Source organism: Rissa tridactyla, chromosome 13, assembly GCF_028500815.1.
Source record: "Rissa tridactyla isolate bRisTri1 chromosome 13, bRisTri1.patW.cur.20221130, whole genome shotgun sequence".
In the NCBI taxonomy this organism is placed as follows: domain Eukaryota; kingdom Metazoa; phylum Chordata; class Aves; order Charadriiformes; family Laridae; genus Rissa; species Rissa tridactyla.
The window spans coordinates 2,227,467-2,251,999 of record NC_071478.1 but is presented as its reverse complement, the minus strand read 5'-3'; the positions used below and the strand labels follow the sequence as shown (position 1 = coordinate 2,251,999).

The window sequence follows — 24,533 nt, the reverse complement described above, 5'->3', positions numbered from 1 at the left end:
CGTCCAGAAGACACAACAGCTGCCAGTGCTTTTGTGGTCAGACTGAAAAAACAGAGAATAAAATGACAACGACCCAACTTGCATCCAGGCACCTTGAACTTAAGCATGATTCCAATTGCATAGTTACAGCCACGATGGCATCAAGACCTTGTCTCAGGTAAAACTCAACATACGTATTTTTGCTGCCAAAACCCTTGTTCTGTAACAGTGGGAACCAAAAGCATTCCTACTCTCCCAAGACTTCTCCTCTATGTTGAAGAAAACTAGGGAAAAGCTAAAATAATTTCTGGGGAAATTAGTCATAGGAAAAGCACCAGGCTGCTCTTTAGCAGAATTGTGAAGAATCTACCCTGCCTTCCTTCTTTACTTGTATATCACATACTAGATTCTCTTCTTACAAAACCTGCTTATTAGTCACCAGACTAATGAAGCACACGGCTGTCCTCGGTGACGTGCTTCCCCACACCAGCTGGCTCCTCTCCCTGTATGAGTCTGATGCAGCTGCCATCATTAACTTCCCAGGGAAAGCTCCTCCACTTTGCTGGGGACCAGATGACGGTCTGGATCACACCCGTCCCCTGGGTGCCAATCACAGCAACGTTTGTCGGCCTTTCAGGCTGCCCTGAGAGGTTGACACCGAAGCTCCAGTGAATTTCACCTCCTGAGCCAGAAGGGCTGTTCACGACGCTAGCCCGATCCCCAGGCAAGGCAGCCCAGACCCACCTGCCAAAGCACCACAGCACTTTGCCCTGCTCCCGCGCTCCTTCTAGAAACGTCTTCTTGATGCAAGGCCACCAGGCAAAGGGAGAAAGAGAGAAGGCCTTGACGCTGCACAAGCCCTTTCAGCAATAGCCAAAACACTGGTGTGCCATCCACACAAATTAAAATAGCACCACTCCATCTGAGCCAAATCCAGCCCACAGCCCTGGGCCAACCGACACCACCACACTAACGGTCCTCCTCTGCACCTCCTCACCCATCAACCACAGCATGAATGCTGAGCTGTTCATGACATACATCAAAAAACAAACAAAAAACGCAGACACCATTAGTTTACTCGTGCCAACTATGAAAGAATCCAATATGATGCCCTGGATCTCTGTAAATCCCTTAGCACGTGACTGGCTTCGCCGCCAGCCTCACCACTTGGCATTTGTGCAGTTAAGAACCGTCAAACATGGGCAAGGAACTTACACGCTACTGAGCAACCAGAGCACAAAGCGTACGCTTCAAAGGCCACCCCTCTGGGACGAAACAAAAGTCTAGGGACAACTGTGGCTTTGGGGAACTTCACCTCTCTCTCATTGAGTGTCTCTGCAAAACATTACGTCTTTCCCTACATTTCTTTACCCGACGAAACAGAGGTCTGTTCATTCTAACCCCCGCACACATCCACACTCCTGAACTACAGATCTCCAAACTGTGGGGAAAGTGGACTTCACAGGAAAAAGGCTGCAGAAGACAGTAACTGGGCCACTGGAGCACCTCCTTACTAATTATCCCAGAGCGCCCATTTGCTGTGTAACGAAGGACTAAAGCGTGTCAGGCTTCAGCAAAGCTGTCTTCAGCAACTTATGGAAAGCTTCCTCTAAGCCATGATGCAATTAGCTGCCAAGAAAGTGCTGAGGCAGGCAGAATTAGGAAGCTATAACAAATCAAGTATATAATCCTACAGCATTTACATTTAAAACAGCTGAATTGCTTATAACTCAAAATGCTGTAGCATGTTTACAATTTTATTTCATAAGATCGAGATGTCTTATCCCCCGAGCAGGACAAATGAAACAATCCAGCTTCAAAGCCAAAATGGGAAAAGACTCAAAAAAAGGCGCAGATCTCCAGAGCTTCCTCACCAGGGTGGTAATACCTGCCACCCTGAGCCCCCAGCACGCCCCCAAAGTCGCTGCTTAAACTGAGAACCACCAAAGAATCACCATACCCCAGTCGCTCCTGATTAGCTCGTAGGAAGTTTGAGTAGATGTACAATATGGAGATCACCGGGTTCAGAAAACACTTTTGCATAAAAACAAGGGTGCAAGAGCTTCAACGTTCTGGATGCCACATCCAGTCAACTGGCAGAGAGAGAAAAGCAACTGTTGTTAAATTGTTAAAAGAGACTTGAAATCTGGTCCGTTTCCTCAGCATTGAAAGATATCAAACAATACACAACAACCAAAACAGTAACTAGCCTTGAAATTAATTTACAGCATAAACAGTCGGTCTAGCCCTTCTTGCCTTAACTCTCTAAGTTATAATTGTCAGAATGTCGCTTTCTCCAAGTTCGTGTATTACCCCGTAACAGAACATCGAGCAAGCTCTTTTGAATCACTAAACCGTACAAAACTTCCATTATCCTAAAAGTCTCACAAGACACTAGCTTTTAAAAAGCACTGGGGAGTGGGGGGGGACGATGACACACGGACAGACATTTCTGCAGACTCTGTAGACTTCTGTAGGAGCCTATTAAAAAAAAACAAAACCAAACAAAATAGCAAACATACACACAAAAGAACACACTCCTTTCTTAAAAGACAGTGAAGGCAAGGTATGACAAGGCCCTAAGCTTAAGCTACAGCATCAGAAAAAGAACACACACTATTCGACACTAATATCTTCAGCAGACCTGACATCAAATGGTAGGGCAGACCCAGATCCAACAGCCATCAAAGACGATGGGAATTTCTCCGCTAACTCAGATGAGTTTTAGGTTGGACTGCTCGGCTGAAATTGCTGCTACTAATTGCTCAGAAGATAATGCCTGTTAGCAAGGAAAGCAACCCACAGACCCACAAAACGCTTTTAATTTCCGATAGCTACACAAAGCACAGGATAAATGTTTCAGAAAAACATATAAAAGTGGCACCTGTAGTCAGAAAACCTCATCGTCACACAACCAGCCGCACTAAGCTGTGTGTCACGCTGAGACCTAACGCTGAAAAGACTTTGCTAATTCCAATAGCTGGCCTTACCAACCCTCACTACGACAGGAAAACGCAGGACACAAAGGAGCGCGGGGCTTCCACCACCACCGGGCAGGTCAGGCTGCCTTAACAGCGGGAACGCTGCAGATTCCAAAGCACCAGGTACTCCTTCAGAGCCATCAGAGCCGAAGCACAGCTGGGGCTTACGTCCATATGGCAAATTTCTCTCTTTAATGTAACTTTGATACCGAGACGTGTTAAATCTTTGATTTTATTGGCAGATGCTGACTATATTTGCCTAACCTCTGAAGCCTGCTGATTGACAGTGTTAATGCACTTTTTAATGGATGAAAAGGGAAATGACAGCTTTTGGCTCACTTTCAAGCACATTTCTTCGCTGTAAAATACCCTATAGCTCAATCTGCTTTTCATACAACCTAAGAAATCTATTCTTTATTGTGCTGCTAATAACTGGTGGCACACTGAAGAAAGCAGGGGCTGGACCGGAATACTTACTGAGGGAGCCACTTCGCTGCCCAAAAGGAAGATGGTTTCTCCCCTTCTTTAATTAGAGCCGCATTGATCTCATCTCAGAAAATCCCAGACGGAAGCTGAACATTACTTCAAAATAATTTCTCAGCTCTTTCTACATCAAACAAAGTTTACCCGCAGACTTTTCAAGAACAGCAGCTATGCTACCACGAAGGTAGTGGCAAGAAGAGAGGCAGAGTTTTAAAGGAAAATGGCTTTTCTAAACACAGAACTGATTCGTTTAGCGAGAGGTCTGGCCGGCTGTCCACAGGACTCCGACCAACCGGCATGATAAGGTCGTAACAATGGAAGCTGTGTTCCAAAGTCTGTTGCTTTTTGAAGTCCTGTAACTCTAGTGTCTTTTATGGTCACAGGACTTGTGGCTAAGAAAGTCCCCGCTATGCCAAAACTCATGGCTTTACAGCCCCTCGGCACTTCACAGGTGTAACTGGGAAACCAGAACTCCCACGGCCAGGAAGGCACCAGGGACATGCCAAGAAGCCTGGGGACATGTGAGTCTGGGGAGAGAAGACGCCATGGTACGCATTCCACGTTGTGGCAGTGGGGTCTCTCTGCCCAGATGTGTCTCGTATGGGTCTGCCTCTGAACAAGAGCTAAGATCCAGAACCCAGAAATTCAGGAAAGGGCTCTCCAACCACAACAGATTAACATTTCTATGGAAAATGGGATGGTGCCAAGTCGTAACAGTCTCTGTAAAGTTCTAATTAACATGAATAACACAGCTGGATATTTTATGTATCAGCCTTCTAAGTCCCTCCTTCCTGCCACTTAAGTGTAAAAATAGTAGAATATTTTATGGCGGTTAATTCACGGCTCCTTAGGTGTGATTCCACTTTAAGAGAAGGCAGACTTGCCCCTTGCAGTGATCCATATGGGAGGCGTATGGACAGCCCGCCTTAGCCGTGTTTGCTGAAGGAAGGTACAAAACAGCAGGTTTGTCAGGGAAACGTGGATACTTGGCAGAATATCAATGGATTTGCTTTTCCTTCCATTCCAGATTTGAGTTTCAAGGTAGATGAGCTGGTATCATCACCTGGCAGGCTACAAGATGATCACAACAGAAAAGAAAATAATCGTGACAAGGTAAAAAGAAAAACACAAAAAATTCTGAAAGGAAACCAGCATCATTTACCATGAGATCAGACAGTTGCTTTATCCCTCTGACGGCAGTTTAGCTCAGAACGTATTTTGGCATCTTTCTTCACAAATACAAGGCATCTGAATTAATATGAGGAGGCGGCAGCTCCCAGAACTGCAGGGTTTTATGTGAGCCCTGTACCAGCAGAGCTGCCCGAGGGAAGCGCCTCAACCGACCGGCAGCCAGGTTACCCCCCAGGCTGCTCCCCCACTTTTCCACCCCAGAATCCCGGCTGAAGAGCCTGCCTCCCCCAAGCCAGACGTCTGCCCAGAAGTGCCACAGACGCGGAGACCCAAGGCGGGCTGGCATTCAGCACGCTGAGGATCTGCGTATTTTGTAGTTTGTAGTATTTACAAACTCCTTTCCATTAAAAGGACAGAAATTACTTGCAACTAAAGCCACGAAAATTAATTCTGATTCCAGAGTTTCAGACTAGGCTATCCCATAAACATTCCCATCTCAGCTGTACGGTTTTGTTCCAATGCAGCGTACATCAGGCAAGAAGCTAAACAAGCCCAGATCTGGGTTATTAAAATAGCTGAAGTCACTGAATTGTTCATGCTCCCAGGAAAGGCATGTAAACATAGTTTGCAGTAAGGTGCCACACTTAGCTTCATCTCACAATCCTCGTTTACTCCATTAAATGGAGCAAGCTAATAAATAATGAAAATAAGAATAAAAGAAACAACAAACAACTTTGATAGGAAGAGTCACATTTCCGTATAATGGAAAAAACAGACTTTGAAAACATGACTTACTACTCATTGTCAAAAAACACATAAAATAAAAAATTACAACAGTAACACCAAGGCTTAACAATGGTTTTCCATCACTATTCTGCAGTTCCGTGAGCTAACAGGAAGCTACAGTAATACCTCTACATGCACAGAAAATGAAGTCGACTAAGACCTTAAAAATTAAACATTTTCCTGATCTAACAGCCAGTATCCATTTCGTAGCTTAAAAAAAGAGTGGTAAAATCTGTAGTTTTGAGACCTAAATTAGTACCATCTACCTCCTAAGCAAAAGGATACCACGCTACAGACCCTGAAGCATTCCCATCCGTTCAAACCAGGAAGTGTTGACTCCAAGCTGCCCAACACATGCATGCAAACGAGAGCATGAGTCTGTTTCCTCTGGGATGCTCCTCAAGAACTCCAACATGGACTTCCCGGAAAACGGATTTCAAGGTAGAAACAAACAAAGGTGGAAAGAAAGCCCTTCGCTTGCATCTCCAGCACAACCTTGAGGGCTGCTTTTCCCAATAAACTGCTACACCATCCCTGGAGCAAGTCTCTTACCCTCCTCGCCAAGCTTCTGGAGTTAAAACCGTGGTGAAGGGTCTCCTGAGCACCACCAGTGTCCACCAGTCCCACAGCCACCAGCCCTCCGACAGCTCGTCGTCTCAACACCGCAAAATCTCCCCACAGACATTCATTCGGAGCTCTTGGATGTGAGCAGCTGGGCTGTGGTGAGCTGCTGAGGGAGCTGAGCCCCCCAAACCAAACACGCTCTCCACGGGTTCACTCCCAGCGCCAGCCCAGCACCAGTGAGCACCAGTGCCAGCGCCGGGGCGAGAGGTACTGCCCAGCCCGGAGGGACACAACGACAGCAGCCATCATCTAGATCAGCTCAAGCCTCATAGCCTGGCCTTTGGGGGAATGGATCTCAGCTACACCGATGGCACAATCCCTACAGCTCTAATAAATATTCCAGGACAAACGCTGCTGCCATTTTTAACTGTGGCTAACCAAAGAGTAACGGTCTTGGAGATGATTCCAATTAAACCGATGACACAGTCAGGTATTATTTATAAAGTCCTGGTTTTCTCAGTACAGGAGAAAGCAATCATAGAACATTTCCCTATTCATCACTCCAAACCTTTTTAAGCCAGCATCCCAGCAAAAAACCCCCGCCATCCTGGGCTTCTGCCATTATCCCGCACTGGACATTTCTCTAGCCGAGTTTTGGACCCTCCTCTTCCCCTCCCCAGAGGAATCCTTTCCCACTCCTCCACATGCATCTCTCCTTCCCAGACACTCTACAGCTGAAGCAGTCCATCCAACCTATATCAATAAACCGTACAGTTTCACTTTGCCAGTATTTTGTCAATAAACCGTACAATTTCACTTTGCCTGTATTTTGTCAGATTTGTATGCTTAGCTGTTCCTGTCAAACCTATAATCCAAGTTTCCAGTTAAACATACTTAGCAATACAAGCTGCTGCTGTTCTTACAAATTGACCCAGGAATCCCTATTGCAAGGGTCCATTAACCAGAGCAGGGGAGCTGCAGCCCAGAGAAGAACATTACAAATATGCTAAAAAGAACTAATTTCATTTGGCAGCTGAGGACTCCATTTTTTCCACATAACATTGAGAAGTGACATTCAAACTTGTCAGAAAGACTCCAAATCGCAAAATTCTTTTCCAATGTTCAAATGCAGAAATCTGATAAACGTATACCAACAGAGCACGCTAATAAACCATGCAGAGCAGTGTCCTCCAAGCCAACCTGACCCAAGTTCGGCTCTCTGCAAGAGAGGACAGAGACATGGGCCTTGACGTAAATGGAAGCTCCGGGAGGCAGTGCCAAGCAAGGATTTAAGCCTTGCTGTGACAGGCTGCAGGTATTTGAGCCTGGTACCATGCTGAATACACCCGAATGCTGGTTCTGCAGCCAGGCGGAGCGGGCTCCCGTCCTCTCCAGGTAGGGGAAGAACGCTGCACTGACCCAGAGAAGACTGACTAGTCGCATCCATTCCCTTGCCCCGTTTATTTAGTTATGATCTCCTCCAGTTTGCCGTGCACTGAAAAGGCTTCTTACGCACACCTGAAGTTTCACCTTGACTTGGCATGCCCGATTACCAGAACTCACAACATGCACGTCTTGCACCTTTCCTATAAGGAGTAAATTCTTACCTTTGCCGAGTACCACATCCTCTTTTTTTACCTTCACCCACATCTAACTTTCTTCTCGTGCTTCTATTTGCTCATGTTTAACCTCTTTTGTCAGCTCTTGAAATAACAGATCCAGTTTAAGAGAAGCTTTGTGTACATTATTGGCTTTTCTTCTAAACCAAACTAAGTTTTAGTAGAAAGTGAAATGGAGGAGCGGGATTAAAAGGGTGATTTTAGATATACCAGAAGGTTACAAAGCCCATTCGCAGTAATGAAGCATTAATCTCCTAAAAGGATTCAAATGCTGCAAACAAAGTAATTTCATTTCTTAGCAGGAACAAATTAAGACAATTTCCCTTGTAGAAGTTTCCATAATTACAAGTAATTATCTTTTACTCTGAAATTCTCCAGTACAGCACTTACTGCAAAGAATATTCCTATCAAATGCTCTATTTAGGAAATACAGGAGGAATTGTTTCCTGGTGAATTGCATGTTCTCATCACGTTGATTAACCCACAGTTCTGCTCTGCCAGAAAACACATTTATCTTTGACAATAACAACAAGAATCACCAATCCCTATTCGATGACCCTATCATTAGGTTATTACAAAAGCGTAAGACACAGACTTTTAAAAGTACGCGCAGAGGAGGAATAAACCACGTCCACAAATTAAGTCAAAGGAAGATCATTTATAATGCTGCATTGTCCAATTAAGTTCTTTTCTGCTGGGTAAATCAAAGGCTCGAAGACGACATTTTGAAGCACATTCTTCTTGGGCAATAAGGACACGTATGGCAACAGCTGCAGCAGTATTTGTGAAAACCATATAAACTCAAACAAAATACCAGAGGTTACAAGAAACTAAGCTTTGCATTTGTTGTGCTCGTGCATAAGCAAAACGTACATCAGGAAAATGTAGTGTCAGTTATTCACTATTTTTCATAAGCAAGCATGTACAATCCTACGTGTCGTGCCACTAACCGTGGGAAGAGGGTCTGCTGGGCTGCTGCTGCCACTGCACATCTCTGTTCCCATATAACAGCCCCGTTTACACGTTACTCCCAATCCTACGCCGCCAGGGCACAGGCTGGGGTTCCAGCAGAACAGCAAAATGGAGCCTGCTCTAACCAGAGGTAGCGCAGCGTTCATTAAACTTCTGCAGTACCTGAAAAATCAGTGATGGATCGAGCTTGCTCATAGCACAGCATCTTCCAAGCATTTTAGAACCTCGGTTTTCAAACGAAGCTTATTAGAGCTCATGCTCCACCCCAGAGTTAAATAGCATTATCAAAGGGCCAATCTCTACCACAGTGGAAGACCCTAAATATTCACAGTCAGGGGGAAGTCAGTAATCCATACAGCAGAAGACCCTGAAAGACAAGTACTAGAGATGACAAGAGGCAACTGCAATCTGATAGCAAATGACAAAATGATGATGTTTTGGGGGGCTGGCCCCTCAAAAATCGCTGGCTCTTTACTGTGTTCACAGTAGGGAAAGAGAGTTTGCAAAACCAAGTGGGTGTCACATATCTTACGACACCTATGAGACAGAAAATCCATCAAGAGAAGATGTAGAAACTCTATCATATATTAAAAACTTTGGATAATGCACTGTAGTTTCAAATTGCGTATTACATCCCGTCAGGATGTGTGGGGTGCAGGGCAAGACTGATCAGGATTTCACAGGTTTTTCTTGTGGGTCTGGAAATGCAGAAATCAGCAGTGACATCGCCCTCACCTGCTCCTGCCCAGGCAGCTTCCTCGGGGGCAGCCACCCTCCGACCCGACCCTCCTGCGCAAAGCGGAGATTTCCAATGCCTTTCATGGCTTATCCACGTACCACACCACAAAAGAGCAACACTTACATGAACGGAGAACAAAACAGCAAAATCAATTGCCGAATGTTAGGTTCTTGTTTTGAAATTCTGTGCTTTTTCCAAAGTCTCATTTACTACTGCACAAAGCACTTCACCAACAGAACACAGCACTGGCAAGCTCTCTCCCTCTTCATTCTCCACTGAAGCAGCCAGGACCCACAACAATTCTAATCAATCACTGCTGAACAAAGGGTATATTCAGGCAGCACAGGCTACTAATTGGTATAAATGAACAAAAATGTAAACTTAAGCAGCTGTAACTTTGCTAGTCATGTGTTGAAGTTAGATTTAACCTTGTTCCAATATTTGACCCCCTTCAAGGTAAAACGTTTGCTCCTTGCCCCTAGCCAGAATTTCCTACATCGAGAGTCGCACCCATTGCCTCTCACCTGCCCTGGGCGCCTCTGAGCAGAGTCTCTCCGTTTCCTCTACCCCCTCTCCAGCGGTGCCTCCTTCTGCTCATACGGCAGCGAGATCTCCTCTGAGCCTCTTCTTCAAGGCTTTCTCCTTCAAAACTACCAGCAAACAAAAAACCAACCGAACCAACTCACCACAAGGCCTTCAGAAATCTTTAGCAAGCAGGGCTCCTGCAGTCCCAGCTTGGGAAGGTCTGGAGACAGCATTTACCCTCAGAAGTCCAAAATGCAAAGCCCTGTGGCCGGCAGCGAATTCAGCTGCAGACCCGACATCTCCTTAGACCCTACATCTCCTGAGACCCAACACCTTTGGAAGGAGCTTCTTCATTCCAGGTTGCTGTTAAGAGGAGGAGAGAGCTCCATCACTCTGCAGAACGACAGATTACCAGCTCGGATTCCTATGAATTCAGGCATAACATCATTCCAGAGCCAAGTACGGTATGGCCTTAAATGGAAAAGATCTACAATATTTAACAGGTCAGGAATACTATCCATTTTTGTTTATTTAAGCGTCTAAGAGGGTAGATTTAGATTTTAAAAGCCTCTTAAGAAATATGACATAGGAAAGCTTACTGTGAATGCTTTTAAGTTTAAGTGCTCTCTGATAACTTCCAGTTATAAAACCGGAAGGAAGAAGCAGGAGTGGGGAGGGAAGGGGAAAAATAAAGTAGGAAAAAAAATTTAAAAAACCCCAAACAAACAATTTGCTTATTTTCACCCAGTGTTAGCAGAATTCTGCAAAACAGGTGTGATTTTCCAGCTTCGAAAAAATCAGCACTTGTCATATTGGTAAATCCTGATGGTGCCAATCCCACTGTCGCCCATAACCCAGTGACCTGTAGGGAAAGGAACCTAAGGGTTGACCAAGCTCACGCTCCTATGCGGAAATTATCATCGTCTTGCAAGTATTTCTCAGTCCTTTTCTGCTCTGTAGCACACTCGTTTCACCAACCGACAGGGAGGGAAGAGGTTACTCCTACAGAGGCAGCCCGCCTGGGAATCAGCCCGTTCAGCTCCACACCCTCTGACATTTCACAAGCCATACGACACACGTTGCATTCACCGTATTTTCCCAACAGCGCTTCTGCATAATAGGCCACGCAGGAACCATTACTGAGAAGAATAAGGCCACGAAAAAGATACTCTGTTGCTTCTAATGAAATTAACAGAGACTGTCTGATGAACCCAAACACCTTCTCTTCAGACTCCGCTTCCGCACAGGGAGGAAACGGTTCCCCTCCGTCCGCGCAGGAGTGGATGTGCACCCCCAGGTTAAGTAGCAGCATGGACAGATGGAGCCACGAATCGTGGGGCACGGGTACAGACTAAAAGGAAACCCCAAAAAAACAAAACAAACCCTGAGCTTTTGGATCCTACTGTTACGCTTTTTAAAAATGACAGTGACCAAGCTGAAATGCCCAGTCACAGCACGTAATTTAAAATCCTAACAGAGGAGTTAGACGTATCATAATACTATAGATCCAGACTTCAAAAAAACCCAATACAGATCTCAGAGAGAATAAGTTATGGCAGAAATATAACAAGATTTGCATGAATTTACTACGAGCATATTTTTTTCTGTACTGCAGGAAAACTGAAAAAAGCAATTTGTTTCTCGAGGAGTTAGTACACATGAAGGAACCCTCTTCCTGAGATGCTCTTGGTAAATAAACATAACTTTTGCATGTCAGTAACGAAGGCATATTGCAGTTCATCACTGTGTTGCTATTAATGATTTATTGAATCCTCCACGAAATCTGCACCTGACACAGTCAGTGATTTCAGGTTTTGTCCAGTATTTAATTATCGTAACTGAGTAGCAAATGACTCCTATGTGCAATTTTTTTCCTATGTAAAACGGTTTCTGTTATCAGGCTCCTTAAGCAGGCAAAAATTACCACTTTGCCCTGCATAACGCACAAGGTACATTAAATAAACCTGAAGCGCTACTTTTTTCAGCTTGCTGGCTTCAATAATTTTGAAAAAAGTGCTCTCTCACCTGAACTCCAGCATCCCATTATGTGATCACAAGTATAATGGCTTTATTATTATTATTCACAGATAAAAGAATCTGCATTAGCAAACAAGAACATGCCACCATCCAAGCCGTTCCCTTCTTCCCTCAGCCGAGAGGCTGCAGCACATCCAAGTCAAGGACGGGTCGGAGCAGCCCGAGGGGCGTCCGGGGCGATGAGATCCAGCAAAGAGCAGCACAGCGCAGACTGGTCCCATCGCCAGGGAGCCACTGGGCCAGCATCCCTAGGACAGCACAGGTGGCACCTCATCCTGCCGGCAAACTGTACCCTGAGGCCGAAGGAAGCTTCACAGAGAGGTTGTGATAAGGAATGGACTGGAAAGAAAAGACGCAATTCCTGCAGCCTGAGCCACTCAACATATTAACATGGCTAATTTTACGCTTTTCAAAGAATATAATCAATATAATGCATCAACCATATCTGTATCCAGATCATGCATAATTTAATTACTAGCCTCCTGAGAGTCTGTTGGTGCAGTTCTGCTCACCTTGACCCACTTACGCTTGAATTTCAGCCTGGCTTCCCAAGGAAACGGGCTCACACCGCGCACTGCAGCCACCCACCCGCCCACCCCAGCTCTGGCAGCTTTTGGGCCCGCTGACCATTCAACAGAGAAACACGTTTCAGTGGCAGTGGCCACCTGGGCCACCAACATGAACCCTGCTGGGAACCAGCCACCTGCTGGGCGGAGATACAGGGGGAACCCGAAGGGAAACGGAGCCAGAGGCAAGTCGTGGAAGACCACAGGGAAAGAATCTTTATTAGTGCTGGTGCTTGTGGAAAAATTTAGTAATTTTCTAAACTTAGAAAAAATATACGCGGTTTACAACAGAAAAAAAAATATTTCAGTCACATGCAAACTCTTTTTTTCATTAGCTGAAGGCAAGGTAATGCCTTACACGCTACAGCCGATAGTTGTATCTTAGCATCACCAAACAAAGGAGCTTACCCCAGGTTTACACACAGGACTAATAAACTGCACGCCATCCTGCGCTGCACAGCTTAACAGTGGTTAACAGCAAAAATCCCGCAATGAAAAAAAGCACCCTAACCATTTAATAACAATAAAAAAAGTGGGCAAAGCAAAAGAAAATGAGTACAAATCTAATAAATCAATCAAGGCTCCTCATTCAATAGAGCTGACAGCTCTTATATTTGGGTATTTTAACGGACAAGAGGCAGGCAAATCACTTCTCAGAAGGCACTTCCAGAAACAACCGACGGCTATAAAGGACCCAGGGCCTCGGGAACGCTAGCTACTACACTGTCTTTCTCATTTTGCGTCCTATTAAGAAACGGAGCAGCAGTGCCTTCTCCAGCAGTCTGCATGAGTCATTTTCTTGAAAGCGCTCTGTAAAGCACATGACGGCAACACCACAAAGGCACCCCGGCCCGGCCAGCAGAAATCCCGGCTGCTCTCACGTGAGTCTGCTGGCAACACTGACAAAATAACCTCTGCTGAGATTTTACTGGTACTACAGTAGAAAACAGAACCTATTCCAACACGAACATAGTTTCCATCACATCATAGCAGGAGCAGGGACTGGTTTTTGCTCAGACTAGTAAGATGCTTGACAGTTCAGAGGAATTCAGCTATCTTTGGTACCACTGCACCATCAAACTTGGATGCCCAAAATCAACTCGATTTGGACACAGACGATAATGCAGAGGAAAAAAAATAGCCATCTGACATCGTGATTTAAGCATAAGCGGGTGAGCCAATACTGCAGAGTGAATCCTGACACTCGGAACGGAATCTTCCAGAGCCGAGGAGTCCAGCCAGCAGCCAAGAATAATATTTCAGTGGTTCAGTCGATACTGCTGTAACCATGGCCTGGAGGGGTTTCCACAGCCATAACCACAGGAGTGACTGCACATTCAGTTGAAAATAGTAAAAACAGACATTTAAAAAATCTATAGCTTGTAGACATCTTAAAACCAGTTTGAAAGGAGGCACAGAGGGGCTTGAAAAATGCACAGACGCTCCCAACGAGCTTGCCTGTCATCTGCTTATCCTGCTGAAGACACAACGATTTGAAATAAGAACTCCTCTCACTAGAAGCAATTGCCTGCTTGGAAAAAAAAGAAAATTAAAGGAAGAGCTTCAGAACAGCTGAAAAGAGATGAGGTATCAGTGACACAAAGCCTGACGGATTACCCAAGGATGCGGCGGGAACACACGCTCCCGTCAGGACACTCCGAAGCACCATTTATTTCCATGTCGAGCACTCCAAGCAAGAGACGCTCTCATGCATTTCACATATGATTTCTATTTCTTCCCTGATGTAAAACACAGTATCACACATCATGCTACAAAGAAAGAAGGAGCCCTGCTGGTTCAAGCAGGTTTTTCCAAAAGAAAAAAAAAAATAAAAGGAAAAAGAAAAATAAAAAAGTATAATAGCCCGCAGCTGCCAGGAGCAAGGGGTCAGTGCCGAGGAGGGGTGGCACAGCACACTCCGTTTGCTCGATTTTCCCTCAAAAGAATGTCAATAAAAAGCGCTGCCAAGCGCCCTGGGAGGAGAGCGTCCTGCCCGGCGGGACGGTACCGGAGCCGCCGCCGAGCCACCGCGCCCGGGCCCCGCTCGCCCCGGCCCGCCACGTCCCGCCGCCGCCGCTCCGGCCCAGCAGCCATGTTAGGAGCCGGCCCGACCACCGGACTGACCGCCCGCGCCCCGCCGGGGCCCAGCCGAGGGGACGGCGGCCCCGCGGCCCGGCTCGGGCCCCTCGGCCGCGCCCCGCCGCCGCTTCCCCTCGGCGTCCCGGGCGGGGCGGGCGGCGACAACCGCCCGAGGGGAAAGGAAAAGTTGGCGACGCCTCCCGCGACGCCGCCGGGGGAGTGGGGGGGGGGACGACACACGGGCCGGCCCCGCGACGGGAACCGGGACCGGGAGGGGGTCGCCGGCGGCGGGCCCTGCCCCGCCTCGCCACCCACCTTCTTCCGGGGCTGCCATTTCATCATATTTGTAGAGCGGCGACGCGGAGCATCAAGGTCGCGCTTGGGTGCCGGCGGCGAGCGCAGCGGGGCGGCAGCCGGCGCTCATGCTGCCCGGCCCCGCCGCCAGGCCCGCGCCGCGCCCCGCCGCGCCCGCCGGAGAGGAGCCGGCCCCGCCGCGCCGGCCATAGGAGCGGGGGCTCTCCCCAGCCGGCCCCGTCGCGCCCCGCCAGCACCGCTCACGCCCGCGGCCCGCAGGGACCCGCGGCTCCCGGGCGCATCGTGCGCGGATCGCCCTGCGCCGAGTGTGGGGGCCCGGCCCGGGCCCGGCTCCGCCGCGCACGGAGGCAGAGAGGGGCGCGGGCGCCGGCAGAGCCCGCCGCCCCCCCCAGCACCGCCGGGAGCCCCCGGGTCCTGCCGCCGCCTCCGCCCCGCCCCGCGCCCCGGCTGCCCCCCCCGCCTCCGCCGGCAGCACCCAGCACCGCCCCCCGCCGCCCTCTCGGGCTCCCGGGGGGGATACCGGGGCCGCAGAGGTGCGGACGGGATGAACCGAGGAAAAACGGAGGCGGGGGAAGGAGCGGTGGGTGCCGCCGGGCGCCGTGGCGGCCCGCTTCGAACCGGGGTGGGGGGGGCAGCGGGTCCTGGGGTGGCGGCTCGGGTTTGGCAGCGTGGGCTCCCCGGCACCTCCGCGTTCTAAAGAAGAGGTGAAATGCGGGGTGTTGGGTTAGTCAGTAAAGCTTCTACTCGTCTCATTTTTTATTACTTTTTTTTGCCACAAATTGCAAGAAAACCCAGTTCAAGAGGTTTGGCTTTTTCCACTAGCGGCATGCGTGTGATGTCAAACCCCTTCACGTCCCAGCCTCGTGCAGGTAAAAGAGACAAAATAACACTGTCCTCCCTCACAGGTACATTTTTTTTTCTCCCCAGAGTAGAATCCAAGACGGTGGTTTAAAGCAGTCCAGAATGGGGTTTAATCATGATGCTCCAAAATGCAAAAGCTTGGGGTTCACCAGAAGAAAGAGTGTTTCGGTTCTTGGAAGTATCTTTTTAGGCAATACTCGAAAGGCTGAGATCACCCACAGAAAAGCTGCAAGTCTCACCACATATTAAAGCCAAACAGACAAAGCAACGACAGGACCAAAGTCGCCCTGTGGTGTGGTGCTCGCCACACAATATAAAAATCCGACCTATAGAGCGGGCAGCAGAGGATATTATTTTGGGGAGAAAAGCCTGTTCTTTCAGCCCACGTCCAGGGGAAAGGGATAAATGAACTAGGACTAAACTCGATTTTTCCATGTAATTTCCTATTCAGTGCATCGGTTTCTCCCGTCACCCTGCGTTGTCTCGCGTGCATTGAGGGAAATACAGCCTTCCCTCCATGTGGCTGGAGCACTTTGTGCATTACAGTGGAAGAAAACCAAAGGAGACATACCAATCCCAGCACCTGTGCAGAATTCACTGGGGCCTGAAGCAAAATTCTTAGTACATCTTTTATATCCATCAAATTGAGAAACTGTAAGTTCTTGAGCTGCCATATACTACCGTTACAGTATACTGCTGTTGTACAGGGCCTGTAAAACTTGTTAGGCTGAGAACAATCCAATTTCTCAATACTGAGCTTTGCTTTATCTGAATAAGATGGTGCAAGATTCAAAATATGGTCCATAAAGTGCATTATTACCAACATCCTGCTGTAGGACCTAAGATTTGATTCTAAGAAGCTCTGGCTTTTCTCCCTGGTAATTGCATTATTTATTTTACTGACATGCAACTTTTTCTCCTCTCAGAGACATCTGCTCTGCCTTTTCTTTCCCCTCTTGGTACTGTTCTGAGACTAGTCTCTAGAAAACGAACAGAGTCTCAGGAGTGTTAAAAATCCTTAATATATGAACACACCACAATGTAACTGGGGTTTGTATTAAGAAGCGGTGCAGAGTCATAGTTTTCATTGCTATGATGAATGAGCAACAGTGCAGCATCTTGGGGGAAAACAATAAATTTAATGGCAAACGTAGTATCAAAACTTAGATTGATAAATATTGAGTACTAGGCCCCTTGGAAGTGTAATGGTCAGGGTCTTCTCCCTGCAGTTCCTCCGTCCTGAGGGCTGGTGTCCCTGAGATCATGCGAAGGCAAGAGCAGGTGGCTCATAGCAGGTGTTTCAGCTCCAAGCCCCTGTAGTCAGGGGTTGTGTCCCTTCCACAAGGGCTGCACCTATTCTGGAACGAAGACAAAGCTCAGGCTTCCAGAGCACACCAGCCTCGCTCACCTAAAGCACCCAAAGTAGTTTCCATCCTGTCCAGCACTGCCCTCAAACACCTGCTCCCAGTTCTCTGCTTCTGTTCACGCACCTTCCTCTGGATTCCGGGCAGTACGCGCGGCAGCGTGCTGCAAATTACATCGCCGAGAAGATGCAAATGAAAAGCAGAGCTTTGAAAAGCAGTAGGGACAGGAAAGAATAGGTGTGGCAGTGCAGAAAAGGAACTCCATCTGGTTTCGCTCATCAGAGCGAGCGTATCACGGAGCTCTGCCCTTCTCTTAGTCCAACAGCAGAGCCGTGTGCCCTGAAACGCAGGGATTTCCATAAATCAATGCATTGATTTAATTGTCAATTGCAGGGACAGTTCTGAAGAGTTCTGTACACGGCAGAGCCGGTACCCCAGTAAAGAAAATGAACGCTCAGAATCAGACAATGCCATTTACCACGACGCTGTCAGAAAGAAGCTTAATTTAATTCACGGACAGATTGCAAAATGTGTTGTTTTGACATGATCAACAGGAGGTTTTTGAAATTCTTCCCGAGTAAAGATAATTAACAGGAAGCAAAGCAGGAGCTGTGCGTATACACCTGTCACAAAAGGGAGTGAGCTGCTGCACTCCTCATCTTAATTCTTACCCCAGTGATTGGCATTTCTGCTATATTTAAACTTCTTTTTTTTTTTTCCTGCTGTTGAAAAAAGAAATAATGTTGGCACTATTTTCAAAGCCATAGAAAATATCCAGAATAAAGGCAGTATAAATGCCTGGCATCTGAAGGAAACGGCAAACATTCTTCACTCTTTCAAAGTCAGAGAGTTATCTAACTTCTTTAAGATTAAAGAAAATGCAGTATGATTTTGGGGTTTGTTTTTAAGGTCTCAGTTTCTCAGGTTGGAAAGCCACTCAGTACGTAGTGATTCAATTGCCAGAAAATGCTGAAACCATCCTCTTATGCAGGCAGCTTCCATCTCCTCCATCAGAGAATGGAATCCTCATGACCATTTCAAAGGGAACCAATTAATTTTCTCCAGTAATGAGCAAAGCCAAGAAAATTCAAGTGCTAGTGCTTTGTGAAGTTCAGTCTGAATCAGTGGACAAGTTGTGCGATAACATGAACACGAAGCAGAAGATAATGTTGGTCCCTCAAAGGTAAACAGTTCATTAAAGGTGAAATGGCTGAAAAAGTAAGAACCAGCTCGCCCCAACAGCATCCCTGGCTCAAAATACCACTGTGTCGGGAGAGCCACGGGCCATCGTTTCCCGTACGGAATCATCCCCCATTCATGGAGCCTGGCACAGGTCATGACATCTCTCCTCCCTGAGAAACGGTACTGTGAGTCCATGCTGAGGGAATGGTCCAGGCTTCTGGGCACCATCACAGGAGCTCCCGGCGAACAGAGTTTTCTCTGCCAAACACACATCAATAAGGAATAAACAAATTTTATTCCTTCCAATATTTATGACTGAATAATGGTCAGCATTTTGGCTGGTTGGCACAAAACCATCCAGCAAAATGACTGGCTACACCAGTACCTTTTTTTTTTTTTTCTTTCCCTGATTTACTGGTATTTTAAAATTTGGACTGAGGATCTGACAGTCCAGTATATTGTGCCAAATACCAAATAGTTCCTTTTATCCTAAAGATGTTGACTAACATAGAAGAAAACTGTGTGTTATTAAGCCATATCTGATATTAGACCTCAATCTTACAACTCAATGAAAAAAAATCCTTTAAATTGTCTTTTTCAAATTAATCTTCGGCAAGAACCTAGAACTATTTGATGCGCTATCTCCCTTCTTGCATAAGCCTTCATTTTTAATAACTTTTACGTTCTAATTCTGTTGTTACACCTTGAAATTCCCTCTACTCAACCAAAGTGCATCGCCTAGAAGCAATCACATCTACTGCAAGTAGAAAAAAGTCCTGTTGGAGATGGCTTGGTGAGCAGACTGCAAGTTCAGCTCTCCAAAGTCTATGAGAATTCCATTTATTGTGTCATTCTACAGCTTAGCAAGCAGGTAAATTGGATAGTTATTCAGCAGGTACATGATTTAGAGTAACCACTCGATCTTACGCTGAACACTTTCCTGTGAGCTCACTGGAGTCGGAAAGGTGCCGGCATTTTAACAGTTAACAATACACCAACACAGCAAGAGGGATGGAGATCAAGCTCCTAATAGCCAAGTCCCTTGGCAAATTCATGAAGCATAATAAAATCAAATCCTTTTATTTCTGATTTTATTAAAGCAGCTTTCAATTCATTACAACGACTCTGCGCCTATTGCTTCGTCTGCCTCAGCCCGGCACGCCGAACGCACACACGGCACCTTGCAATTGTTTAAAGATCAGACACTGCACACTTGATCTGAGCTACGGCAGCTGCTGAGCAGGAGTGGGCTACGAAAGGGAGAAAGTATTTCGGAAAGGTTTCCTGGTCTGGGAGAAAGGAATTCCCTTGAAGCGTAGGAACCGGTGTACTGGAGTTCTGAAAAGAGTCTCACTTCTCTAGATTACCAAAAAACAGCAAATGCTAACTCATCTCTAGACGTTAATTTATGGCAAGTTCTTGCGCAACTTACAATCAAATTTTACTTCCAACCTCCACACTAAAGGTGCTTTGGATGTGCAATCTGCCGTTCCTTTCTTATTTAGGAAGGGAGAAGCCTGAAGTTCAAGTAGAGGCGCTGGGGTCCCTCAGCATTATCATGGTACAGACGTCACAGAGAGCACACAGCGAAGGGCAAGAATGCGGCAGACTAGGAGACAACCCAAGGTCTACAAAGGTTTTGCATATTGTGCCGGTCTTCTGGGCCACCTACCTTTGGTTCCCATTGCCTTGTGCTACTGGACTATAGCATTTCACCGTGTTCTCTTGATAACAAAGATTGATTGTCCTATGCTGTATAGCAGTAGCATGGATTATTTTCATTATTAGGTTACCTGGGGTTCACATCTCAGCAGCTGACTCTCTTCAAAAGACTGAAAATCACTTCAGAAAATACTTTGTTTAGTCAAGCAGAAAAAGCTCTTTTCACAGAAGTATAATCCGGGCTGAAAAAGCAAGGAGAGGGCTTTGAAAAATGAGGATACACTTATCTGGAAAATACCACTTCTGACAGGGGAAACAGCTGAGAAAAACTGGTTGCTTAAGACTAATTAGAGAGTTGTAGCATGATTTAGTTCAAAGAGATGCAGAACTGAGCTGAAGATAAGGAAAAAGCCTACGGCATTCATTACCGGCAACTGGATTCATGAAGCTGGAGGGGCAAGGCGGGTAGGTGGGCACACGGGCCAAATTATCTGAGGCCAAATTAGTAACAGGTGCCTGTTACTAATTACAAATTATTCAGCGGTACCATGAAATGATCAAATAGTTTAATATAAGATTAGGGTAATCTTGTTGTGATATGGAGGCCCCTCTCAAGTACCGATACTGAGCTAGGACTGAGGGAACGGACTCTCTCCTGCACTGGTCAGAGGGAACGCAGGACACGGCATTGCACGTTGCTCTCCTTGTGATTCATCACCCTGGCTGCCAGGCACTCGTTTGTAAATATTTTCTTCGGAAAGCAAATCTAGCTTGGAGTGGTATTTGCCCAATACCAGGGGGGTTGACTAGATGACCTTCAAAGGTCCCTTCCAACCCAAACCATTCCATGGTCTGTAACACAGACCACTGACGAGCAGGAACACAGCAACTATTCCCACCAAAGATCTGCCTACAGTGCAGATGGGTAAACCAGGAATGCGTACCGAAAATAAACCCACTCATCTTTGGAGGGCAGGCAAATGCACGTCCATATTTTCTACCTCATTTGGGGCTTTTGCTGTAAAATTAGGCAGGTCTTTTAACTAATGGACCAAGTCTTTTGATAAAACTCCATCCATTTCACACCCTTTGGGAAATGAATGGCAAAACACTGCATTGTTCTCTACCCTACCCTTTGGTATTCCAAATGAGAGCCCTACTCCATGCCTTGTAGAAGGAAAAGAAATTAAAAAGAGAGAACGGCATACAGTCCTGTTTCATCATCTTTCCTTTCACAGCGTAGCAAGAGAATCTCTGTTGGCACCTCGATTGTGACCGTAACTATTTATGCACGCACATCTAAGTACTACTTCTACTCTACCTATATGTATGATAGGAAAGGAAACAAGCACTACCACAGGGAGAAACAAAAGGTGGCCTTAATGCTGTGTAGTCATGGTTCAGCAACACTGAGACGTTTGTGTGTTATTAACACTGTTTTGGTCACAAATCTAAAACAAAGCACCGTACGGTTCACTATGAAGAAAGTCAACTCCATCGCCACCAAACCCAGCACGCTCCATGGCCAACGCTTCAAACAAGATGCACGTAGAACACATAAATAATTTCCAGGTCTCCACATGAGGAACTAGAAAGAATTCTGTCCACACAAGGGCGAGTAATTTTAACAGAATAACCATTCAAACTCATCTGCTGCAGGGACAAACAACAACAAAACACGGGGAAGAAGTAATTAAACAGCACTCTGAGTCTTCATGGGCACACACGTCTATATGCTAAAATTTTCAGAAAACGTTATTGGGGCCCAAATCTTTCTTTATTTGCAAGGAAAAAGCTAATTATATGGAGCACCCTGCAAGCCAGAGATGGGGAACTTCCACATCAAGAAGCCTAAGGATGAAAGTTTCAGTCACAAAAAAAAATTTTCTGGCTAGTAACTGCATTTATCAAGAAAAGCGTTATTTAAATGTAATGTGCCTGTGAAATATTTATGATAGCCCTATGGCAAAATCTGTATTTCTGTAGTTTATTGGATAGGAAATACATCCTAAATTTTAACTGTATCTTACCAAGGAAGGTGTTGCTTTTGAACTGTTGATTGCGACTGTTATTGGCTTAAGAAGCTTCAGCTCTTTCATTACACGATTCTGAGCAGAAAACATCGTGTTTGGGACCTGCTTCTAATTATGACTTCCCCCTCCCTTTTTCCGTAGGAAGCACAATTACTGCTGCTATGGAGACAAGTGTAATTCAGTCAAGATGTGGGTCAAAGTAATATTTGGGAGGCAAGGATTTACCAAAATGTACCCTTTTTGCTATCTGTCCTCTTCTGGAGAAGGATCTTCTCCCAGCTTTCCCGTGCTGACTCCCATCACCATCTCCTGTCTCAAGTACGAAATTCAAAGAGCCAAATAAATCGCCTCTAACACACGCACCACACCAGGACAACGGGCACCTGACCTGCCCCTCTCGCAAGGGCGGTGACAACGGGGGATCTGCACATGCCACAGTGGAGACACCTGTTGGGCACAGAGGGACTGACATCGTCCAAAGGACAGGTTCAGTCACCTCCTCTGCAAGGATATTTCTGCAGATTCTAAAGGAACGGAGCTTGAGGTTGAGGGGGGAAACCTCCTTCTAGCTCAGAGCACTAAAACTGTGCCTTGTTTTTCAGGGCACGTTATTTATTGTTTATTAGTGGTGGAACTAACTCTGCAAGAGGCACCTTCCAAATCTTTAAGAATAGTACTTTTTCCAAAGAATCCACAATACTACACAGAGAGCCAAGAAGAGACATTAAGGGAAGGAAAGTATTATTATCTGGGCATGCTGGAAATTAAGGGATTAGAACTAGTACAGGATGGCCCTGTGCATGCCCGTAACAGAAGCGGAGTCATTGCTGTAATTCCAGCCAAGCGGTTAATATCAAAGAGGAAATTTCATGGCTGAAGTTGTAGCATTTAGATTCTTTCTAAGGAAGGAGAAAATCCAGGCAGCCCAGAATGTACGTTCATCCCAGCAGGATCATCTCACTCCATCTTTTTCCTCACCCATCTTTATCCTGAGAACAGAAACTGATGCACACGCCTGTACTATTCATTGTACTAAAACCAACTGTTCTTCCATGACCCTTTGGACTTTCTCACCTCATGTCATTACTTCCTAGCATGTTCTGAGACTTGTAATCAGTTTAGGTTCTTCTTTCCCACATTTCCTGAGTGCACGTCTTCTAATGCTATGGATACATGGGTAATCTGATCAAATTGCAGGTGAAAAGTGCTACCCAGCTTTAAGAGCTTTTGTCTTTCTGCCCTTAAAACTGAGATTCTTGTATACCTCTTCTGACTTCAGTTTTCTTTTTTTCCCCTGACACCCACGAGTTACATAGGTCTACTTCTAGCTGGTTATGCTAAAAGGACTGGCAAGTGGCTTTTAACACAGAAAAGAACAAATAAAAACCTGAGCGGAGGAGACTGGTAGTAGTTTCCTTAGCAACGTTGCTAATTTGATCAAAACACTTGACAAATACAGCTTGACCTCACACGGAGGTGAAGCTTCTTGTCAAACCTACATCGCTATTCCAGAGCAGACACAGGCAGCAGGGCCTTTCCCTCGCAGGAAAAGGCAGAAGTGTCTGTCCCTACGTAGTTCAGTATTTTTGACTGTAAGTAGCAGAATTGAAAGGCAACCACAATTTCATTCCACGTTCCAATATTCACAATATTCCCTCATGTCCCCGAGAAATGCTCCCAAACGCTGTAGGTCTTTGCGGAAACTCTCCCGTTCCACATGCCAGTGCTTTCAGAGGGGATGCTGCTGTTCATGGATTCGGAAGCTGCTCTCTCCTCCTTGCCTCCCTCCCTGCTCCCGCTCGTTGCCAAGCAACTCCAGCCATTCTGCAGGACCTGCCTTTCAACAACCAGCAGCTTAAACCATTACCGTTTGCTGAAAAATACAAGTTTAAGAATGAAAACAGACACGTCTAAACCAGAAAAGCATACTTCCCTTTAGCACTTGGATCATTTCGTGGGAACCTTGGAGGTGGCAGTTTGTCTGTAGGCAATAAACCACAGAGTCCCAGGAGGCATGAGGTGGGACGGGACCTTTGGAGGTCACCTCATCCAACCCCCTGCTCAAGCAGGGCCACCCCGAGCCAGCTGCCAGGATCGTGTCCAGGCGGCTTTTGACTGTCTGCAGGGAGGGAGACTCAAACACCTCCCTGGGCAACCTGTGCCAGGGTTTGGTCACACTTCACAGGGAAAAAGTGTTTCCTGATGTTCAGCCAGAACCTCCTGTGCTTCAGCTTGTGCCCACGGCCTCTGGTCCTGGCACTGGGCACCACCAAAAAGAGCCTGGCTCTATCCTCTTTGCACCTTCCTTTCAGGTTTTTATATATTACTGAAACTAGCAAGTGTTAAGAGCACTTCAAAAAAATTTGCAAGAAAGTCTTTTAAAGTGCTAGAAAACCTCAGTAAGTCAGCCCTGCTACTCCCCAAACAGCAGCACCCAGCAATAAAATGCACTTTAAGAATAACAAGAACGTGCCTGCTTTAGGCAGTGCTGGAGGTGGCAGGAGAGCCACCCATACACCATTAGCAGCACCGATAATGAACACACAGAGAAAACCAGGTATTCAAAAGAATGCCAGCTGATCCATTACTTCTTGTCCAGAAAACACTGTGAATGCAGTTACAGACTGGATCTGCATTCTATTAGCTGGATAAACC

At 46.4% G+C, this 24,533-nt stretch overlaps 1 protein-coding gene across 4 annotated transcripts in view; it reads right to left on the bottom strand.

Moving 5' to 3' along the window:
• The window catches only part of TTC28 (tetratricopeptide repeat domain 28), a 172,505-nt gene that overhangs the window by 103,093 nt on the left and 44,879 nt on the right, over nt 1-24,533 (bottom strand). Inside the window, exon 1 of one of the 4 annotated variants that reach the window (XM_054219395.1) lies at nt 14,777-14,928. The exons of 2 other annotated variants lie outside the window; for them this stretch is intronic. In XM_054219395.1, the coding sequence (XP_054075370.1) occupies nt 14,777-14,803 (27 nt within the window). In that variant the 5' untranslated portion in view covers nt 14,804-14,928. Of the gene's footprint in view, nt 1-13,999; nt 14,399-14,776; nt 14,929-24,533 lie in introns of those variants that run through there. One more of the 4 variants, XM_054219396.1, reaches the window with a different exon arrangement.